We start from the raw sequence: 20,324 nt of genomic DNA, 5'->3' as shown, positions 1-20,324 counted from the left end.
TCTGTGGGGTTTTGTCATTTTCATCATATTAGTACTAATGTAGCTAAAATGTAAATCTTAACTAAATCTTAACTAAAATGTAAAGTCATCCTTGGAATTTTCTGAATGATTTTCAAAGTTGTACAATACACTTGGATGCATGATCAGATTTATTGGTTTTTAGATGTTCACACACAAGTAATTTGTTTACGGCTGTTAGTGTCTCCCCAGTATTAACAGTATAAAGCTACTGTACATATAATTTACAGATAATACACAATATACAGAGAAGCTTTACAGTATTATTCACAGAAAAGCAGTATGCAACTACATACAGATTAAATATTGTGTAACCACAGCAGTGTAAACTTGTGTGAACTGAATAATGGTGCAGTAATGCAGTAATTGTAAAATAAGAGTGAGAATAGTTATAAGTAATAGCTATGGCCTATAGCTGATGATGGTGATCAGCTGTTGATGAAGATGATGGCCTGAGGGTAAAAACTGTTCTTGTGTCTGACAGTCTTAGGATTCTTATCAGTATAGAAGACCAATACACCTTGAAAATCAGGTGTGACAGTCACAACGAATTAGTCACTCCAAATGTCCAAACTCCATAATTTGTGTGACCTAGGAATTTCTCTTTGAATTGCAAACGGAAGGTCTTCAGCTCAACGACCACTCTCATCTGACCCACAATGTGGCTTGAGTATACAAAGATAATGTAACACTGGTTGTTTTGTGTGTATGTTTATTTGTATGACCATATGGTAAGGCAAGTTTAACTGTATGGCATGTTTAACACATGGGTCATTTAAAGTTCTTTATATTTTGAGTAACTCACTGGTCTCTAAAGATGTTAAAATCTTCTCAATGCTGCAGCATATCAGTGACCATTAATATTTATAGACCACTAGTATGTCTATTCTATAACATATTGGTAGGTATATTACAAAAGAGACCTTCCAGTATGTGTCCTCTTATTTTGCTCATAGTGAGAACTCACTTTGAGTCAGATTTGATTGTCTTTACTGGGAGTCCAGCTAGAAGAATATTACTGTACACTTTTGTTTAGTTTAGTCCCTAAATCTGTCATTTTGTTTATGTTCTTAAGATGAGAGTGTGTATTGTGAGCCATTATATCCAATGGGAAGCTTGCCCTCATTTCCACTCAACATAAGCAGCATTTCACAAAATACGTGTAATAAACTGCTTGTGTTGCCCTCTAGTGGTGTGTAAAAATGACACAGGCAGACACAAGGCTGTGTCTTGTGTCTGGCTGAAGTGTCTTCAGCATTACCTGGCTGAAGTGTCTTCAGCATTACCTGGCTGAAGTGACTCAAAACTGAGTTTTTGCTTTAATGTGAGACAGATCTGATTTTTTTTTTTGTCACTTTCATATGTGGTTCTAGATTAGATAGGATTTGTGGGCATGCATAACTGTGAACTTGTTGCCTGTACAGAGTACAAAGTCCTTATAGGACTATATATTTATACTGCTGACAATCCAGAGCCTGGACCAGACCGCAGACAAGACAAACCGACCGTCTGCAAGCTGCCTTGGAGTGTTACCTAGATTCAACCATGTTGAGACTGTATATGTGCCCTGAATGAAATCTAAACATAACTTAAACAGCTCACCCTAATAATTGAACCAGTGTTAAATTGTCGCATTCAGCGGCAACAGCACCACCTCAGATCTAAAGCTCGGCCTAATCAATATTAGATCACTAAACTCAAAAGCAGTCACTGTAAATGAAATTATAAGTGATCAGAAATGAGATGTTTTTGTCTCACTGAAACTTGGATTAGACCTGATACATATTTGGCACTAAATGAAGCCACCTCTGCAGGTTATAATTATGTACCAAAATATTTTAAATATTATTCTGAAACACTTTAACACTTTCTTATTATATTCAATCCGGTCATAAATAAAAATGAATTCTTTCTTTATTTTTTTTTTTTACGAATTAATTTGGTTATTTTGTCGCAGATATAGCAGTGTGCAGTGCCAAACTAATAATTGTAGGAGAATTTAACATTCATTTTGATACATTGACTACTCTCCATCACACCAAACAGAGCTAGATAGATTAACTAACGGACTAGAAAATATCTTTTGGTCTACCTAACAAATTGGCCGCTTAAATGTAAAATGACAATGACAAATGACAATGGTCCAACAACTCTGTCCATACCTGGGTAAGAACCATGTTCCAATCTGGTTTCACACTCTGAGACAGCTCTATTGAAGATAACAAATGTGCAGCCAATGATACAATAGATCACACTATTCTCTTGGAATAGAGAATAGAGAAATGGTTGAAATCACAGGAACAGCCCTACAGTGGTTCAAATCAGATCTGACTGAACGCTACCAGTTCATAAAGGTAAAAGATTTGTCTTCAAATTATATGAGATAGGGAGTTCCACCGCTTGCATGTGATCACTCACAGGTGGGTTTGTTTATGGTAGAGCGGATGGACACCAGTGTTTTAGGGTGCTCCCGTGGCTCTGCTACCCTCTGGCTCTCTCCTTTTAATTAGGTCCTTATAGTCAGACCTACTGGAGCCTTTAGCCACACTCTGACACTGCTCAACTCATCCTGCCTGACCTGTTAGAAGACTGACCGTGGGGGTCCCCTGCCACTTGTGTCAGACTACCTGCCTAATGACTATGTTCAAATTTATATGGACTCTTAACCACGCTATCATTATTACCACCATTAACCATCATTACTCTCATTACTCTTACCATCACTACAATGATTATATTAGTTATCCTATATTATGATTATTATATTATGATATATTATATTATGTTGCACACCTGATCAGTCTTATGTGGTGGTATGGTGACTTTATGAATAATTTATAAACAGTTCTGACCAGAGGAGGATGAGTCCCCCTTGTGAGTCTTGGTTTCTCCCAAGGTTTCTTTCCCCAGCTCTGAGGGAGTTTTTTTCCTTGCCACTGTCACCTTTGGCTTTGTCACTGGGGATCTGTTTTTTATGTCTTGCTGATCTCTTGTCCTCTTACTGATTACAAAGTTTGGACATTTTAAATACCTTCCCCAACAATTGTTAAAGCAGCCAACAAGGCCTCAGCTTATGTAGAACATCATCAATCATCCTGGAAAATATTTCTAAAGGGCTGGGATCTGAAATCAACAGAACATTGTAAGAACACTTGTACCAGCTGTTAAGCATGAACTGTTATGTTAATAGTGGATGGTATAGTGAAGGAGGACTGCTAAAGTGGTTCCCACTGGTTGGTATGATATCCCAGGTGGTTGCTTTGGTGTTGCTAGGTGGTTGCTATGCTGTTGCTACGGTTGTTGGGGTATTGCTAATTGGATGCTAGATGAGTTCTATAGTGTTGAAAGGTGATTGATAAAGCATTTCAGGTAGTTGCTATAATCGTGGTAGGTGGTTGCTAGGCAGTTGTTATGGTGTCTTGTGGTTTGCTGGTGTGTTGCCAAGTTGCCACTGTAGTACCTAGTGTGTATAACTAGCGCATTTGTATGATCGTGATACATTTAAATGTAAAGGGCCACAACGTTTGCACCGTGATTATATAGATTATATCTCGAAAATAAGAATAAAACAAAAAAAAAAAAAATAAGAGCCCATAGTAATTCATAGAAAGTGCTCTCATAAAAGGTTGTCGAAAGCTAAACCTCCAACATACCGAACAGGGAGCAGACTTCTGAGGCGCAGTCAGATTGAGCTGATCTCAGTTCAGCCCCATTTACAGCAACCAGATGGGAAAGGACCTCACTGCGTCATAAGCAAACCCAAATACTAGTAGTTATCCTAGGTTTCGCCTGATCCTACACACATCCCAAGCGTTTACCACATCACCGTATCCGCCCATATGGGTTCCTCGCTGGCTATACCTACTAAAGTGGGATATAAAGCTATGTATTTAACACTAAAGCTGGATGGGAGGCAGAAGCAGTGTGTGTGTGTTGACTGCAGGCCTAAACATAGACACCCGGTCCGCCGGGAAGCTCGCTCTGTTTGTATGATAATCGCAAACAGCGGAGCAACAGCGGCACACAATCGGTCTCTGACACCGCTCTGAGGAGATAAATAAACAGTACTGTATCAGCTGTTCGTCTAGAGGCTGGGGTTAAAACATGTCGATGATATGTTTCGACGCTTGCGGTTTTGTGTTTACAGTGACGGCCGTCTTCTTTCTGACTTTATAGCGCGTTAGCTAGCTGTATAGCCAGGTACCTGGCCGGCTAGCTAACCTGCTCCTGCTAAACACCGGTTTTCTCGCTAACCGATCGTGCTTCGCCTATTTTCTCTGTCCAGTCAGGCTTGCCGGCGATTTGGAACAAAAACATTAGCTAGCTACTTTTTTAACGGATATATGGACAGTCTCATCGTTGGTTCAATTAAACTAGCTATCTGTTCGCTCGCTCGCTCAAGTTAGCAGACTAGTCCGGCTTAGCTAGCCGTCCACCTTGCTCTACAGTTCGCGCACACATTTGACGCCGGCTATAAATATACATCTTTGTTTCCTCTCGTCCAAAAGTGGCGAGCTCATCTGGCGAGAGCCTGCCTTCATCCAGTCTTGGCAATAATCCGCGAACCTCGATTTGCAGGGCCGTCAAAGTAAAAGCCGGGACATATTCAACTCTGACGCGACAGCGTCAAAACTTTGAGCCACACTTGGGGGCTCTCCTGTTCATATAGCCTTAACCATATATTAACTTGATCGAGGTAACGATACAGATAGCTAGGTTATCATGAGCGACCCTAACGGTTGGTAGCCCCAACTTTCATGGAAATCACCGGTTCGCTTCGGAGAAAAGATACAAACTCAATCCGCCGAGGTCGGAGCCGGAGTCAAGCTAGCTAGCTAGCCAACTAACTGGCGTTGCTAAAATAAACTGGCAGCCAAATCTGAAGACAGCAACGCTTGGGCACCATGTCCGAAGACAACAATGGAGACAAGTTCATCAAGGTAAGGGAAGGGGTCCTTTATCAATTATCCTGGTACGTGCAGTGTCCTCCAGCAGCTTGGTGCGATAGTGGACTTGTGCAACACTTGTTTCGCTTAATGTGTAATGGGCTTTTCTAGCGTTTTTAGGCAGCTTATTTGCTCAATCAGTTCAGTTCTGAAGCATTTATGTTTTTCTGTGTTTTTCACTCGTAGTCGCAGATATTATTACCTCCTTCACCTTTTAGTGTTTTTAATGTATATTTACTGTTACAAATTCAGCTTCCGTTCTGTTCGTGACCGCTCATACCGCTAGCAGACACTTTGGAGTTTGAGTATTTAAGCTTTAAGCGTTTATACGCAACAGATGATCAGGGCCTAAAACACATTAAGACAATTAACTTTTATTATTTTTATTTACTTTTATATAATTAACAATTAAGTTTTGCTGATGGACGTGAAGCAAAGGAAACGCAGTACTTACTTATTTTCCTACTTGAGTTGGTCGTTTACTTCATTTTTTTTGTAATAACTACGTTCACTTAAATGTGAGTTAAGGTGTCCCTTTCTTTTGTATCTCCTAGCGATCATTTCATAGGGGGAGGGGGGGGGGCTTCGTTACATTTAGTTAAATGTTTAATCGATCACTGAGTCCTGTTTTACTGTGATCAAAATATTTGTGCTCATTCTTTAAGGGCCAAATATACATTTTCGATACTTTGTTTTAAGGCAGATAATATGTAAATAACCTAATTTCTGGTTGAACTGAGCTTCATTCAAAAAGCAACCCAGTCTCGAAACACACCTTATAACTTCAGTGTGAGTGACTTTTTTTTTTTTGTTTTTTCGTTAACTTAGAATAGCCACTTTTTGAAAATGGGTTTATCAAAATCCAAGCAGACACCATTTATTGCCTACTGATTCACTGTAGGCACGTCTGACTCGTTTACATTAAATCTCCTGGCTGGGTGCCAACCAGTCATAAATGGAATAAATAATGTGAATCATTCACAGACTACATTAAAAATGATCATCTCTGGCAGTTCTTAAACGTGTATGAAATGTTTGGCCTAAATTTAGAGTTTGGTATTGAGGCAGCAAAGAGACTGCAGCACAGGCCATTGTGCATTTCTCTCCAAGTTTTAGATCATAAATCATAAATGGGTAAACCATGCAGCATATTAAACACTCCCTTTGGTCATTAAGTTTATCTTAACTGTGGTGTGCATAAAAGAAACTAGGGCAAGTTCTGTAGTCGCCAGGCCAAGACTACAATGCAAGTTTGTTTGTTTTCATAAAGACATTAACTCACTGAAAAGTACTATCTTCAGTAACCTCAACTGATAAACAACAAATGTTGACCAAGATAATTTAATATACTCTAGTCTAATAACAACAATAAGCTACAGTAGCTTGAAGGCTAAGTTGACACCGCAAACTTTAGCCAAGTGTTTTATACGTGGTGAAATTGTCTTAGTAAGCTTAGTAAACTCAAGATTGTTTCCGGAAACGCAAGACTTTTTGTGTTATCACGTTACCTGTGTTGCAAAGTATTTTTGGAAAAAAATGTGCCTATTTTAAGACCGAATCCAGATGAAAAGATATACACGCCTATGAGCCAGAACTTTAAAGCCACCTCTCCAATGTGCCTGACACCAAAACCGCTCTCTCTACAAAGGCCTCTGAAGGTGCTCTGTGGTACGTGACATCAAAACATTATCATTAGATCCTTGTAGTCCAGTCAGTGGTAAAGGTGAATCCTAACACATCACACAGGTAAATGGTGCACACATACCCAGCCATTCATGTGATGTAAAAGAAAATTGGAGCCATCAGACCAGGCGACCTTCTTCAATAGCATGAGTGCTATTGAGCACTTTGAGCCACAGTGTTACTTTTGTCAGTTCCACCCAGAAGTGATGGCCTTTGTGGAGCACACTAATGAGCATTGGGTGTTTTTTTATTTATTTATTTATTTATTTGAGCGCCTCCTCTCCTGGTAGTTACCCACTACAGCAGACCAGGAACACCCTGTGAGCCTTGCCAATTTGGAGATCCATAACAATGTCACCCAAAGCTGCTCAGGTCTCCATGTCTGACCATTTCTCCTGCTCCTTTCTTCAACTACGAGAAACAACTGTTCCATTACAGTGTAACACTTGTTCCAAACATGTACTGTTATGGGTTATTATAATAAATATTTTCGTCATCTGTGAGTGTCTTAATGTTTTGGCTCAAAACGGGGGTTAATAAGGGAGCTGGAAACGCCATTGTTTAGTAAGCAGTGTGTGAGCTATCTATCAGATAACTTGGCACATAACTCGTATAGCTTTGAGACGGAGTGTCTGTGGTTAGAGCTTGTTTACGCTACAAGTTAAAGCGGATTATTTTCATGTATTGACTGCTGTCTTGCACAAAAAATTAATGTTCTCACGCTGGATACAGTTTTTGCTAAGGAGCTTTAAAAATGCACAGTCTGACATTTCTGTGTTAAGCTCACGTTTCTGTCAGGTGGCTTTAGTTTTAATAGGGGAAAACTGGTTCTGGTGCTTTTTGTTGCAGCACAAAACACATTGTAAATGACACTCACAGCATGGCATTTTAGTGTGCACTTTAACCCCTTGCACTAAAGACCAACACGTGGCTAGACTGCCATTCCTTGCTCTTCCATAGAAGTTTTTGAGTAATTGATAGTTCACTTATGCAAAGCTTTAGGTTTAATAAATGAATGATGTTTGTCTATTTATTTATTTGATTGTTTTTGTTAACTAGCTGCACCTCTGTGGTGTACAAATGTCACCTTTATACCCACAGGAGAGTTCCATCTTGGAAGAGTACAATATCAATTGGACACAGAAGCTGGGTGCTGGAATCAGTGGGCCTGTAAGGTACAGGTTTTAGCATGCACTTTATTCATCTTTCCACAAGCATGTGCAAGTTTAGTGCCCTTTGCCCCCTCGGTCAGTGGTCTGATTTTTTGCCTGCCAACAAATCATGGTTCTTTCCTCTGTTAAGTTGTAGTCTACATTCACCAACCACCACCAAGCGACTAATTTATGGAGTGTCATACCAATGGTCAACACTCATGGGACTATTCGTTCTTAAAGAGGCATTTACATATAAGGTTAATCTACTGGCGCAGAGCTGGATCACTCTCTCACTTCTTCATTTACACATATGCTCTTTTGAGGTTGTGTGTTTTTTATGACTTATTTCACGGCCCAGATCTTTAGTTACATAAGACTTCTTGCCACTCTACAGGGCTCTTAGAGGCATGTTCTTGGTACGCTGTATGCTGTTTGAGGCCAGGGGGAAAGAGGCCAGGAGAGGTTGGGTTCACACTAATTCACTGACCTTTCTCAGGGTGTCTTCCTCATCTGTGTCTTACGTTATGACTTGGGGCTTTAATAATTTTCTAAATGTGGCTTCGATTCAATCCTGTCTTGGTTTGAATAGTTCTTAAAGATAAGAACGCCTAAGAACCCAAACATAACAGTAAAAGCGATGTACCCAAGATTGGTGTATGCAATTAAACCACATTTAAAACAATTTTCCTGTTCTTGAAATGGTTTACAGATTTTATCAGCCAAATAGGTTGTCTAGGATTGGATTGACCTACATCCTAGCGGTCTTTGCTTATACAGGAAAACAAATGACTTTGTGTGGGTCTCTAGGCCCCTGTTCACCCCTGCATACTTCTGTGACCAATTCTGTGAACCTTGCTTGAACAAGAACGTTCTCGAAAGGAGCTTATGTCATCTGAGCTTCGGATCAGTCATTTTGTTTTGGGTTTAGGGGGTTTGTGTTAGTTCTGATAAAATGTTAGAGAAGCAGGGTTTAGAAGGTTAACATTTTCCCGTGTGGTAAATGAAGAAATAGCTTATTTATGTACAGTGGGGCCAAAAGGTATTTTGTCAGCCACTGATTGTGCAAGTTCACCTACTTAGAAAGATGAGAGAGGACTATAACTTTCATCATAGGTACACTTCAACTATGAGAGACAAAATAAAAAAAAAAACAATCCAGGAAATCACGTTGTAGGATTTTTTAAAATAAGTATTTGGTCACCCACTAACAAGCAAGATTTCTGTCTCTGACAGACCTGTAACTTCTACTTTAAGAAGCTCTTCTGTCCTTCACTTGTTACCTGTTACTGTGGCACCTGTTTGACCTTGACACCTGTCCACAGCCTCAAACCGTCAGACTCCAAACTTAACCATGGCCAAGACCAAAGAGCTGTCGAAGGACACCAGGAAGAAAATTGTAGACCTGAACTTTTGTTATTGACCAAATACTTATTTTCCACTACAATTTACAAATAAATTCTTTAAAAAATCCTACAATGTGATTATTATTTTTTTTCCCTCATTTAGTCTCTCGTTGCTGAAGTGTACCTATGATGAAAATTACAGACCTGTCATCTTTCTAAGTAGAAGAACTTGCGCAGTTAGTGGCTGACTAAATACTTTTTGGCCCCACTGTACTAGTTAAAGGTTCTCTTCATCTTATTAGTGTTCTGGGTTTTTATTCTCTCATTCATATAATAATGGTCAAGTAGCATTCTGCCTGTTTGTAGGCTACCCCTAACTGATCAGCATTGGAAGCCAGTCTTACTGGGGGAAGCCTTGTAATGTCTGAGCTTGTAAAGCTTTATTAATAGATGGAGGATGAAGACAGTAATATTGAAAGCCTAATATCTGTGGTGCTCCCTGTGGTGCTCCCTGTGGTGAGGTCTTTGCTAAAGCAGCTGGATATCTACATTTCAGCATGAGTTTAATAAGGATGCATAATGATTACAGACTAGCATCTGTATTAGTAGACAGTTGCTTAAAAAAGGGTTTGCAGATGTTTTGAGTGACATTTCAGAACAATATTTGGTGACAATTTATATAACTACTATGACTTTAGCATCATCAGGTATATGCACAATGTATATACCCGATGACTGACTGTTTTTAGTTGTGAACTGATTATTGATCTGTTGTAATCAATGTTTGATATACAGTAAATTTAGCAATAGCACAGTAATTAGTAGGTGGTGCTGCAGTCTGTGATAATTGTGATTACATTTCATTCAAAGGTAAGACATACACCAAAGTAGCATAACTGAATGTCTAAAGTAATAATAAGTTTATAATAATTGTATTTCTCCAGGGTATGTGTAAAAAAGTCAACACAAGAGCGCTTAGCCTTGAAGATCCTGATTGACAGACCTAAAGCACGCAACGAGGTATTGAACAATTCATGAACTTGTAATAAGGGAGCCATCTATATTGTTCAGTTCACTTTGTCAAAATCCCATCCCTTTCCATTTTCCCTCTCTTTGTTTAGATAGTTATGTGATGCTTGTGTACTGTTATGTGAGGCTTCTCTTAGAATAGGAAATGTTGTGTCTCGTAACTTTTATAGGGGTGCGTTATAAGAATTAGCCATGATTAAAATCAACTACTGTTCACTCCTAGCTCGCTCCTAATCAGACAATTTGTTTGTTTTTACAATTTTATTTTGTAACTGTTGTCACCCATCCAAGTTAAATGTGATTATTATAGTGTGTGTGCATGTCCAAGGAAAATCATGTAATTAGACCAGGTTTCTTAAACTATAAAAAAAGAAGGGTTCATTCTAAGCCTTTGAGGTATATAAACCTAGTTCAGTTGCAAGTTACCACGTGAAATGCAATTTGTTTCATTATTTTTTTATTTTATTTTAGGTGAGACTTCATATGATGTGTACATCTCACCCCAACATTGTCCAGATTTTGGAGGTTTACGCCAACAGTGTGCAGTTTCCCCATGAATCCAGTCCAAGGTAGGATGCATGCCACGCTGCTTATATTCGTTCTGTTCTTTTCTTTTGTGTTCTCTTTTTTTTTTATTGTTTGTCCTCTCTCTCTTACTCTTACTGTTAACCACTTCTTACAGAGCAAGGTTATTAATTGTTATGGAGATGATGGAAGGAGGGGAGCTGTTTCATAGAATCAGTCAGCACAGACACTTTACAGAGAAGATGGCCAGCCAAGTCACTAAACAGGTACTCGCTTTGCCACTTTGCCCCACTTAACCATATCCCAAATCAAAATGGCCACTACAGTAACTGCTGGCAGTTGTATTGAGGGTCACTCCATATGGTTATCGGTTTTCCTAAAAACAAATTACTGCAAGGCCTAATATAAGTCACTGTCACTATGACCAGAGGATCACTGGTTTGAATACCAGTCGTTCTGCTAAGCGTCATCAACCGGGGCTCCGAGAGCACACAATTGGCCTTGTTCATCAGGGTGGGCACTTCTCTCCAAATCACACCAGTGCAGTGCTGACCGGCACTGGCAAATACTGGCTGATGCGTCAGAGCTGGGTACATGGCTCTTTCCTCCAAGTGCCCGATGATGCTGTGCTGGCAGCAGTTCGGAAAATGAGGCGATGACTGGCTGCGCATGTGTCTGAGGAGGTGTGTTGGTCTTCAGTCTCCCAGTGTCAGGAGAGAATGTGTGTGGGTTGGGTAATTGGTGAAAGTGGGACGAAATCAGTGTGTACAAACCCATACTGGTTAAACCATGTAGGCATTTCAGGTCTTTTATGCATGTCTGTATAGCATTTTAAATGACCAGTTGGGCAGTTGGCTGCTGAGACGTTTCTGTTTCAGGTTGTGATGTTTCATCATTAGTTCTTTGTAGAAGGTGGATGACTGCTGTAATTGTGCAATCAGAAAATGCAATGAACTCAATACTGACAGCTATGTGTGCACCATCTATTGTTCCACTGCGTTGTGGAGCCACCACTCTTAAACAATCACCCAGAGCCATAACACCTTTGTTTTGACTGTAGTGTAATAACATGTCTTTACTAGGGATGCATCGATATAGGAATGGACTGATGTCCTTTTTCATGTACATATCTGATGGTGCTGTTAAATACACATTTATAAAATGTAAACATTACATTATGGCATTACAGAAAAATGTGATGTTTATTTGTGTCGGCTAAGTAAAATGAATTGGAAAGGATTTCCACAAATATTTAGATATATAATATATGTATATTAGCCCTTTGATTGTATAGTGGAGTGCTTTATCAGATAATGAATTGTTTGCATTAGCTAACGTCAGAAGTCTTTTTCAGGTTTTGAATGATGTGTTTTGCCTATGTTATGTCCATAGATTGCCCAAGCTTTGGAACATTGTCACTCGCTGAATATTGCACACCGAGACTTGAAGCCAGAGAACCTGCTGTTCAAGGACAATTCACTGGTAATTCTACTTTTTTCCCCTACTGTAAAACTTTTTCCTTTACAACTTTTCCAACCTGAAAGGAAGCACCTCTTATTCTTATTTAGTTGTTTTATTTTATTATTGAGCTGGTCTATTGACTGACCACCATCACAGATTTTGAAAAGTATGTTTTATGTAACCTTATTAACTACACTTAACAGGATGCTCCTGTAAAATTGTGTGATTTTGGTTTTGCCAAAATCGACCAAGGTGATCTGATGACCCCGCAATTCACACCTTACTATGTAGCACCTCAGGTAACACCTTCTCAAAATATATTAAAAATGTCTTGCGTTATTTGTTCATTATTGGATATAGTGAGTTTCACCATTTTTTTTGTGTAATTGTCTTTGTTTATTTTTCCATTTGTCAGGTATTGGAGGCACAACGACGCCACCAGAAAGAAAAGTCTGGAATTATACCTACCTCACCCACTCCTTATACATACAACAAGGTATGAGTCTTATTGCTTGTTTGAATAGTTAGACTATCTTTGTGTTGTGGTATGTCTTTTTTGAAAATTGGGATTTGGTTTTGTTTAAGATCAAAAGTATTACATTGCTGTATAATGCTTTTCTGGTTTTTGAGGGTGTTGGTGATGTCACTGACTAAAGCTTTTTGGGTTTTGATTGGACAATGCTCACACTTAAAAACGAAGGAATTCGGCTTTGTCATTTCAGGACTTTCAGAGGACACTGTATGACACAGGGAAATATCACTTTTTGACATTTGGAAAAAATGTGTGTCTTTTGTAGAGCTGTGATTTGTGGTCCTTGGGTGTGATAATCTACGTGATGCTGTGCGGCTATCCGCCCTTTTATTCCAAGCATCATAGCCGCACTATCCCTAAAGACATGCGCAAGAAAATCATGACCGGCAGTTTTGACTTCCCTGAAGACGAGTGGAGCCAGATATCCGAGATGGCAAAGGACATTGTCCGGAAGTGAGTGTACTCTTTAAGATGATCTCATGTGGGCCTAAAATAAGTGATTCTATGAAACTGCTACAAATGATGAACCAACATTTAAACAAAACTAAATGTTTCGGTTTTGCTCTTGAATTATAAACTGTCATGATTTATACAAGGAACCAGATGTATGACTACAGTTTCCAAGACTTAGTAATAAACTTTAAAGCAACACTTTATCGATACACCTGTATCGTTTTGCCTTAAAATAACAAACATCAGTAGGTTCAAAATCATTGTGATTCTTCACTGACCTGTATTATGGAGAATAGAGTCTGTTGTTGCTACTCTGGGCTTGGCACGCTTTATGTAACTTGAATGTGAAGTGAGCAGGATAAGGCTTGAGAGAACAGTGTAACCAGAGTTATATTTGTGTAAAATCCTGTAAAATTACTTTACCATGTTAGTCCACATGCTTTTCACTTTCAGTGATGGTTCTTTATCTCTCAGCTCCTCCAAAAAAACATTTAGTGGTGGCTCAGGGCTCAAATTAAACTGCCCGTCTGTAGGAGAGGCCCAGGAGCAAAGAATGCCAACAATAATACTGTGAGCCATGCTAATATTTAGAGGTCACTAGGCCCAAGTGCTACAACTGTGGCAGACTGTCTGTAAAATGATGAATATGCAGGAAAAAGCTTGAGTAAGTTTTGGAATGAAGGCAGTTACAAATGCAGTTGCATTTACAATGCAAATGGTAATACTCTGCTATAAACTCATTATGTTTCTGTTCTTTCAGGCTGCTGAAAGTGAAGCCTGAAGAAAGACTGACCATCGAGGGTGTCCTGGCCCACCCCTGGCTTAACTGCACTGAGGCCTTGGACAATGTGCTTCCCTCTGCTCAGATGATGATGGATAAGGTGAGCTCTATGACATAAATGTGGAGATGTTTATGTTGAGCAGAAAGAGGATGGGGGTGTGACCCTATTTGTAGACAAGTATGTATCATTGCAGTAATACTGAAAATTTTTACTTTATTCAAAAGTCTTCACTGCTCTTTCCTTTTTTATAAACTTTTGCTAATGTTTTGTAGAAATAAGAATGATTGTGTGTGTGTGTGTGTGTGTGTGTGTGTGTGCGCGCACAAACAGGCTGTTGTAGCTGGGATCCAGCAGGCCCATGCAGAACAGCTGGCAAACATGAGAATACAGGACCTTAATGTCAGTCTCAAGCCACTCAGCTCTGTTAACAATCCTATTCTGAGGAAAAGGAAGCTGGGGTTGCTGGGGTGGGTATTTCTCTTGCTACGTTTACCAAGAACTACTTGAAAAATGACACCTAATGTTGTCACACCTGATGGTTTTAAAGTCAGGTTAAGCCCAAGTATGTTTATACATACAATGACAATGTATATTACATTTCTACACCTACATTTCTACTAAATTTATTTGCCTAATATTAATATACTAAGACAACTGCACTCAACAAATTAAACTGCACTGATTTTGATCACACAAATTTTAATGTTCTGTGAATGATGACTTATTTTATACTGTAAACTGTGTATAAAACTACAAACTGTGTTTTCTTGGTCCATATAGTACAAAGCCTAATGATAACTTCTTCATCAACGATCCTGAAAATGGAGCGGAGGACTCCAATGTTGCTCTGGAAAAACTTAGGGATGTCATTGCACAGTGCATCCTGCCACAGGCCGGTAAGTAAGTGAGGTAGCTAAGCACACGCGTGTCGTGTCATTCCATGCATGTGCCTCTCCTCATTTTGGCTGTGATCTTCACAGGGGAAAACGAGGATGAGAAGCTGAATGAAGTGATGTATGAAGCATGGCGTTTCAACAGGGACTGTAAGCTGCTTCGTGATGGATTGCAAGGGCTGAGCTGGGATGGTAAGTACAAATGACTGCTTTGGCTAATAACTTTACGTTTCCCTGTACTGAAAAGAACTAACAAACTCTTGACCTGGAACTATTGGGCAGTAACTGAATTTTATAAATGAAGGTCTAAAATATGAACCAAGCATGAATATGTGAAAACTTTATCCACCAATACATTATTATTACTACATTTACCACACTTGTCCATTTTTTTAGGGAATTGATTATGCAGATGTAGAGATTAACAAATACTTAACAATACATGATTGTTGACTGAAGCAACTGACCAAAGACTACAACAATCAGCCAAAACATTAACATCTTCATCTACAGTGGCATCTGTTAAGGAGTGAGATATGTTAGGCAACATGTGAACAATCAGTTCTTGACGTTGATGTGTTGAAAGCAGTAAAAATGGTCAAGTGTGAAGATTAAGCAACTTTGACAAGGGCCAAATTGTGATGGCAAGACAAGGGTCAGAGCATCTCCAAAATGCCAGTTTTTGTGGGTTTTTTTGGGTATGCAGTGGACAATACATACCAAAAGTAGTTCAAGAAGGAAACCGCCTGTGAAATGGCAACAGGGTCATAGGCACCTAAGGCTAATTGATGTGACCCATGGATGCCTTGGTGCCAGATACCACAGAACATCTTCAGAAGTTTTTAGAGCCCATGCCTCGAATGGTCAGATCTGTTGTGGCAGCACAAGAGGGACCTTCTCAATATCATCAGGTTAGCCTGTTATGGCTGACTGTTGTAGTCTAAGTGAGATTTAAGCCTCTGGGGTTTCTTCTCAGAATTGCATCAAGTTTGGCTGTAGTAATTAACTGTTTGCTACAGTTTAAGGTAAGGTCAGGGTCAGTGTAACAGCTGGCAGTTTATCTCTTGCTAAGTTACAGTATGCATAATTAAAGTCTCTCAAACAACCAGCTTCACTTGCTGTTGCTCGCATTTTCCTTTTATTATAAGGGCATATGAATATTTACTTTTTGTTTTCTCTTTCTTCAGGTAGGGCTTTCTCTGATAAAGTGGATCGCTTGAAATTGGCAGAAATTGTGAAACAGGCCATCGAAGAAAAAACAAACTTGGAAGACTCCCAATAGCAAGTGCTGCATTTCTATTTCCTTTTGTACTGTTTATTATAATTGTTCTTAAGCAAATAACTGTAAAGAGTAATTTTTATGTAAATTGAAACGCATGTTTTTTTTTGGGGGGGGGGGTCTGTTTTTGTTTTTGTTTTTTCCCCTCCATGGACACACTTGCAAGTCTGTTGTACAGCTGTAGATATGACCAAGAAGTTGTTAGTACAATTACATTTTTTTCTACAGATGATGAAAAAAACAAAACAAAAAATCTTAAAAAAAGAAGCATATTTTTGTTTTGCAAGAAAAAAAGCAAAATGGAGTGGAATTCAGTTTCAGCACTAGCTGAGAAGGAAGGGAGGCCTTTTATTCATGTAGGTGATACAATATTTTATCATTTGTTTTACTAATTTTTTTCTTTTAACAATAACTGCAAGTCTATTTATTAAAGAAATGTTTAAAACAAATAAATAATGCAGTCTCACCACAAAATGTCTAGAAAAAGAATTTAATGTGGTGGAAAGAAAAGGATGTAGGTTAAAGATTATCTTTAAGGCTTGATTTTTGTGTAGATTTACATGTAGTATTGAAAACTAATAGTGATTTTTTTATTTATTTTTTTTTATTACCCCAACAATTTGATAAAGAATTAGATTGGAGTTGAAATTTTAAAGAATTGCAAACAAATGCATATTATTTTATATTATTACCTAGTAGACTGTGAAATATAGCATAAATAAATAACGTTTTCTAATTTGTTGCCCTGGCTTATATTGCTAGTGAGCTAAGGGAATGACCATTATAAACCAATATTGGGTTATTTTTAATTGGGGTTCTTGTTTAACACATACAGTGACATGCCAATGTTCGGTACCCCTGGTCAAATATTTCTGTTACTGTGAAGCAAGTAAAAGGTTTGACCTGATTTCCAAATTACATGAGGATGATGTCCTTCTCTTATATTTTAAGCAAGGTTACTTTCTTTATTACCAATTTTTTACCATTTTAAAACAAGAAGGAGCTCTGCGTTTAGACATGGTCAGTCCTTTGGCAAGTGTCATATCTTGTAATTGCTTTTTGTAAGTAAGTTATATTTCCTCTGCTGTTTTGAGGTTGTGTTTTATGTTTAGGTCATAAACCATGGCAAAATGTTCATTTGTGCCTCATGAAGTAGCCCATTTTGCCATACTTGATTTTTATTTATTTATTTTTTTGTTTTTTGTTTTTTTCCCCTCCCCCAGACAGTGTGATGATGCTTTCAGAATTAGTGAAATTAAGAGAGCTCAAGTCTCTGGGGGTGTCCAAACTTTTGAATGATACCCCTATTTCAGTCTGAAACAAACAATACAGTAATCTTTCTTTAAATGTTAGTTATCTTTACGTTTATGCCTTTTGGTGATCCGCTCATCTTCTACTTACTTAACTATTCATCATAAAAGAATTTTGACTGGGGTACCCAACTTTTTGCATGCCACTGTATATATTCATAAATTGTATACCTATAACTGAAACCAGCTATGCCAGCATTGTTTTTGCTTTCTTGAATCAAATTGAGTTTACGCTTTATTCCAATAGCTGATAACACTCTATTCTTAGCTGATTGTAGACAACAATTATGACTCTACATGACTCAACAGCCTTCCTTTTGCTTGTCTATGTGTTTAGGTGAGAAGAAATATGCAAGTATGCTGCTTCCCATTTTATCGTATTTAAAGGAAGTTGTTCTTGCTGACATTGCTTGGGCAGTAATCAGCCAGGGCTAGGGTTTCCAATAGCACCAGGTTTAATTTTTAAATACACGGTATTCATACAGATGACTGTGAAAATGATTTTCAAAATGATATGGCACCATCTACCCAAATGCGGATACTGTGAAAGTCATTTGTTTCTAATAAAATGACTGTATTTGAGCAAGACTAATACCTTGTACAACATGGTACAAAAATGGGCTTGATATCTCATAGAGGACATCTAGGCCATTGAGTAGTGTGTACTTGTCTTAGTTAAATGTATAAAGGCAGAATGTTTGTGGGGGAGGAGCTGTCCATGAAGTTGGGATTGATTCTTCTGTAATGACTTGAGGGATGTTTGAACACACTGTACAATACATAGTGCATAGTTCAAATAATATTCTGTATAGTAGTGGTTGTCAAAGTACTCCTGAGTACCCCTGCTAGGCGCATTTCAGTGTTTGCCTTGCACCCCACACCCCTAAGCTAATCAGCAAGCCCTTTCTGACTTCAACTGGTTGTGTTGGAGAAGGGGAAATGCTGAACTAAGCAGAGCAGTGGTACTTTAGCATCAAGATTGAGGACCACTGCTGTGCAGTGTTTATGGTGATCGCTGCGCTATAATGCTTTGGGAATCTGGCCAAGAGGCATCATTTCTTCAGTGCTGATTAGCACCAGGGTGTTATGTCCTAAATGGATTGATTGGCTCAGGGCTGCCTTAGCGACAAGTCATCCAGTTTTAGTGATGTTAAGAATCCGGACTACCCCTGTTTTTTTGGGAAAATTTCTACAGATTGTTATCTACTAGAGCTTTCTATCACAAGCCACGGACTATATTATGTCATTGCTTCATGACTTCAAATGCCTTTACTCCAGGTGTGGACCTACAGAGATTCTAATGGACAAACAATCATATGCCTAAAATTTACTTTAACCGTCAATAAAGAATTTCACAAAACTAAAACCTGGAATAGAATCACTTGGAGGTTCAGCTTAGTCTATGTATTTACAAGTTTACTTTTAGCAAGACTGAATTACTGACTTTTCAAATGTAGCAATGCATCTGGGACCACTATCTTTTTTATATATATATATATATATATATATATATATATATATATATATATATATATATATATATATATATATGAGATAAGTGGTTCACTGCATGTTGGATATAACCGCTGAGCCAGCATCAGGTTGCCTTATGCCCAGCCCTTCTCGAATCCATAACTAATCACAAAGGTTTTTTTTTTTTTTTTTTTTTTTGTTATTTTTTCTAGCAGCTGTTGTCGTAGCATGGCAATATTTTGTTCTCTCTTTGTGAAAATGGTCAGAAAAAAGGGCTTGTGGCTCTACCTAGACCAACTTTTGCCTTGCTACTTATGAGACTCCTTTGTTACCAGCGCTTCCACTTTTGTTGTTTTCATTGTATTTTAATTTATTTAATTAATTTTCTATTTTACCCTTTTCTGATGTGGCACATAAGCACTTATCATTATCATTTCATGATGGAAGACCTGTACCTCAAACAGTATTTCTATTTTCCTTTTCCTTTTGAAATGTCCTGACCATGTTGAAATATTTGTATTAAAGGAATTCCTTGCTACACCACTGCGAATGTCTGCTATTTTATGTTATGGTATTTATGGTAGTATACTTATACACAATGTATGTAGTACACTTTATGAATATAACTGTTATTACTTAGATTGCTGATCATCTTGAGTAAGCAATGAAAATCATAAAAAAAAATCAAATTCTGACCCTTAACGCATGCAGCTGATTCCATTTGTATAGACTGCAAGGTAGATGCCTTAGTGCTCAGATCTTCCAGGTCCAGGTGCAATGGTAATGAATTGTGAGCTCATTTTCGTGTACTTAACAAATTATTTTAGATTATAAGATTAAGGATTTAAACTGTGGATTTACAATCAAGGTAACATAGACATTTTAGCACTGGGTTCGGGTAGTAAATAATTGTCTTTCTTGAATACCCTTAATTACTTCATTTAATGGGGCAATAAAATTCAAGGGGAACACTAATTTTTTGTACATTTATGCATGAATTGATCTGGTAGAACAGTGGTGGTTTTAGGAACTATGTGAAAGGAGTTTAATGTCTCAAAAAGCTATTAAATAATGCAGATCGTTCGTCTGTATGATACTTTTGCAACATCTCGATGTCTTAGTATATCACTATAATACCAGTGTCTCAAAATAATGACCTAATATCTAAACAATGAGAAAGCATTTCAAAAATAATGACAGTTCTCAAAACAAATAATTAGATACTAGAATTGTGTTTTTTAGGTTTAAATGGGCTTCCATAGATTTTAGTGTGACAAATGATCATGTCACAGTGTTATATTGAGTCACAGGCCTGATGTTTCTGGCAGTCTTAGGGAATCCGTGTTCACTACACAGTGTGTCTCTCAGAAGCCGGCTGAGCTCACGTGGCTGCCTCAGCACTACTGCTCCGCTCCCAATGTGATCTGTCAACTTCCTGTAAAT

The 20,324-nt window shown here is 38.3% G+C and overlaps 1 protein-coding gene across 1 annotated transcript; it reads left to right on the top strand.

The window, feature by feature from the left end:
• Window positions 1-4,018: 4,018 nt before the first annotated feature.
• mapkapk5 (MAPK activated protein kinase 5) lies at window positions 4,019-19,421 on the top strand. The gene is made up of 14 exons (XM_072664605.1): window positions 4,019-4,958; window positions 7,749-7,822; window positions 10,089-10,164; window positions 10,645-10,742; window positions 10,856-10,964; window positions 12,091-12,180; window positions 12,363-12,458; window positions 12,575-12,655; window positions 12,957-13,144; window positions 13,905-14,025; window positions 14,257-14,393; window positions 14,707-14,822; window positions 14,907-15,011; window positions 16,007-19,421. Exons 1-14 carry the CDS (start codon window positions 4,923-4,925, stop codon window positions 16,099-16,101), a joined length of 1,422 nt encoding a protein of 473 aa, XP_072520706.1. The 5' UTR covers window positions 4,019-4,922; the 3' UTR covers window positions 16,102-19,421.
• The last annotated feature ends 903 nt before the right edge of the window (window positions 19,422-20,324 follow it).

This window comes from Salminus brasiliensis, chromosome 20, assembly GCF_030463535.1.
Source record: "Salminus brasiliensis chromosome 20, fSalBra1.hap2, whole genome shotgun sequence".
Taxonomy (NCBI): Eukaryota; Metazoa; Chordata; class Actinopteri; order Characiformes; family Bryconidae; genus Salminus; species Salminus brasiliensis.
The sequence above is the reverse complement of the archived record's forward strand: the minus strand, read 5'-3'. Positions and strand labels throughout refer to the sequence as shown.

Excerpts from the sequence above, each read along its gene's own strand:
- mapkapk5 (XM_072664605.1), top strand. The coding sequence starts at position 4,923 with ATGTCCGAAGACAACAATGGAGACAAGTTCATCAAG. Across the intron at positions 7,823-10,088 it reads GGAATCAGTGGGCCTGTAAG|GGTATGTGTAAAAAAGTCAA; the intron begins GTACAGGTTTTA and ends GTATTTCTCCAG. Across the intron at positions 10,743-10,855 it reads CCCCATGAATCCAGTCCAAG|AGCAAGGTTATTAATTGTTA; the intron begins GTAGGATGCATG and ends CACTTCTTACAG.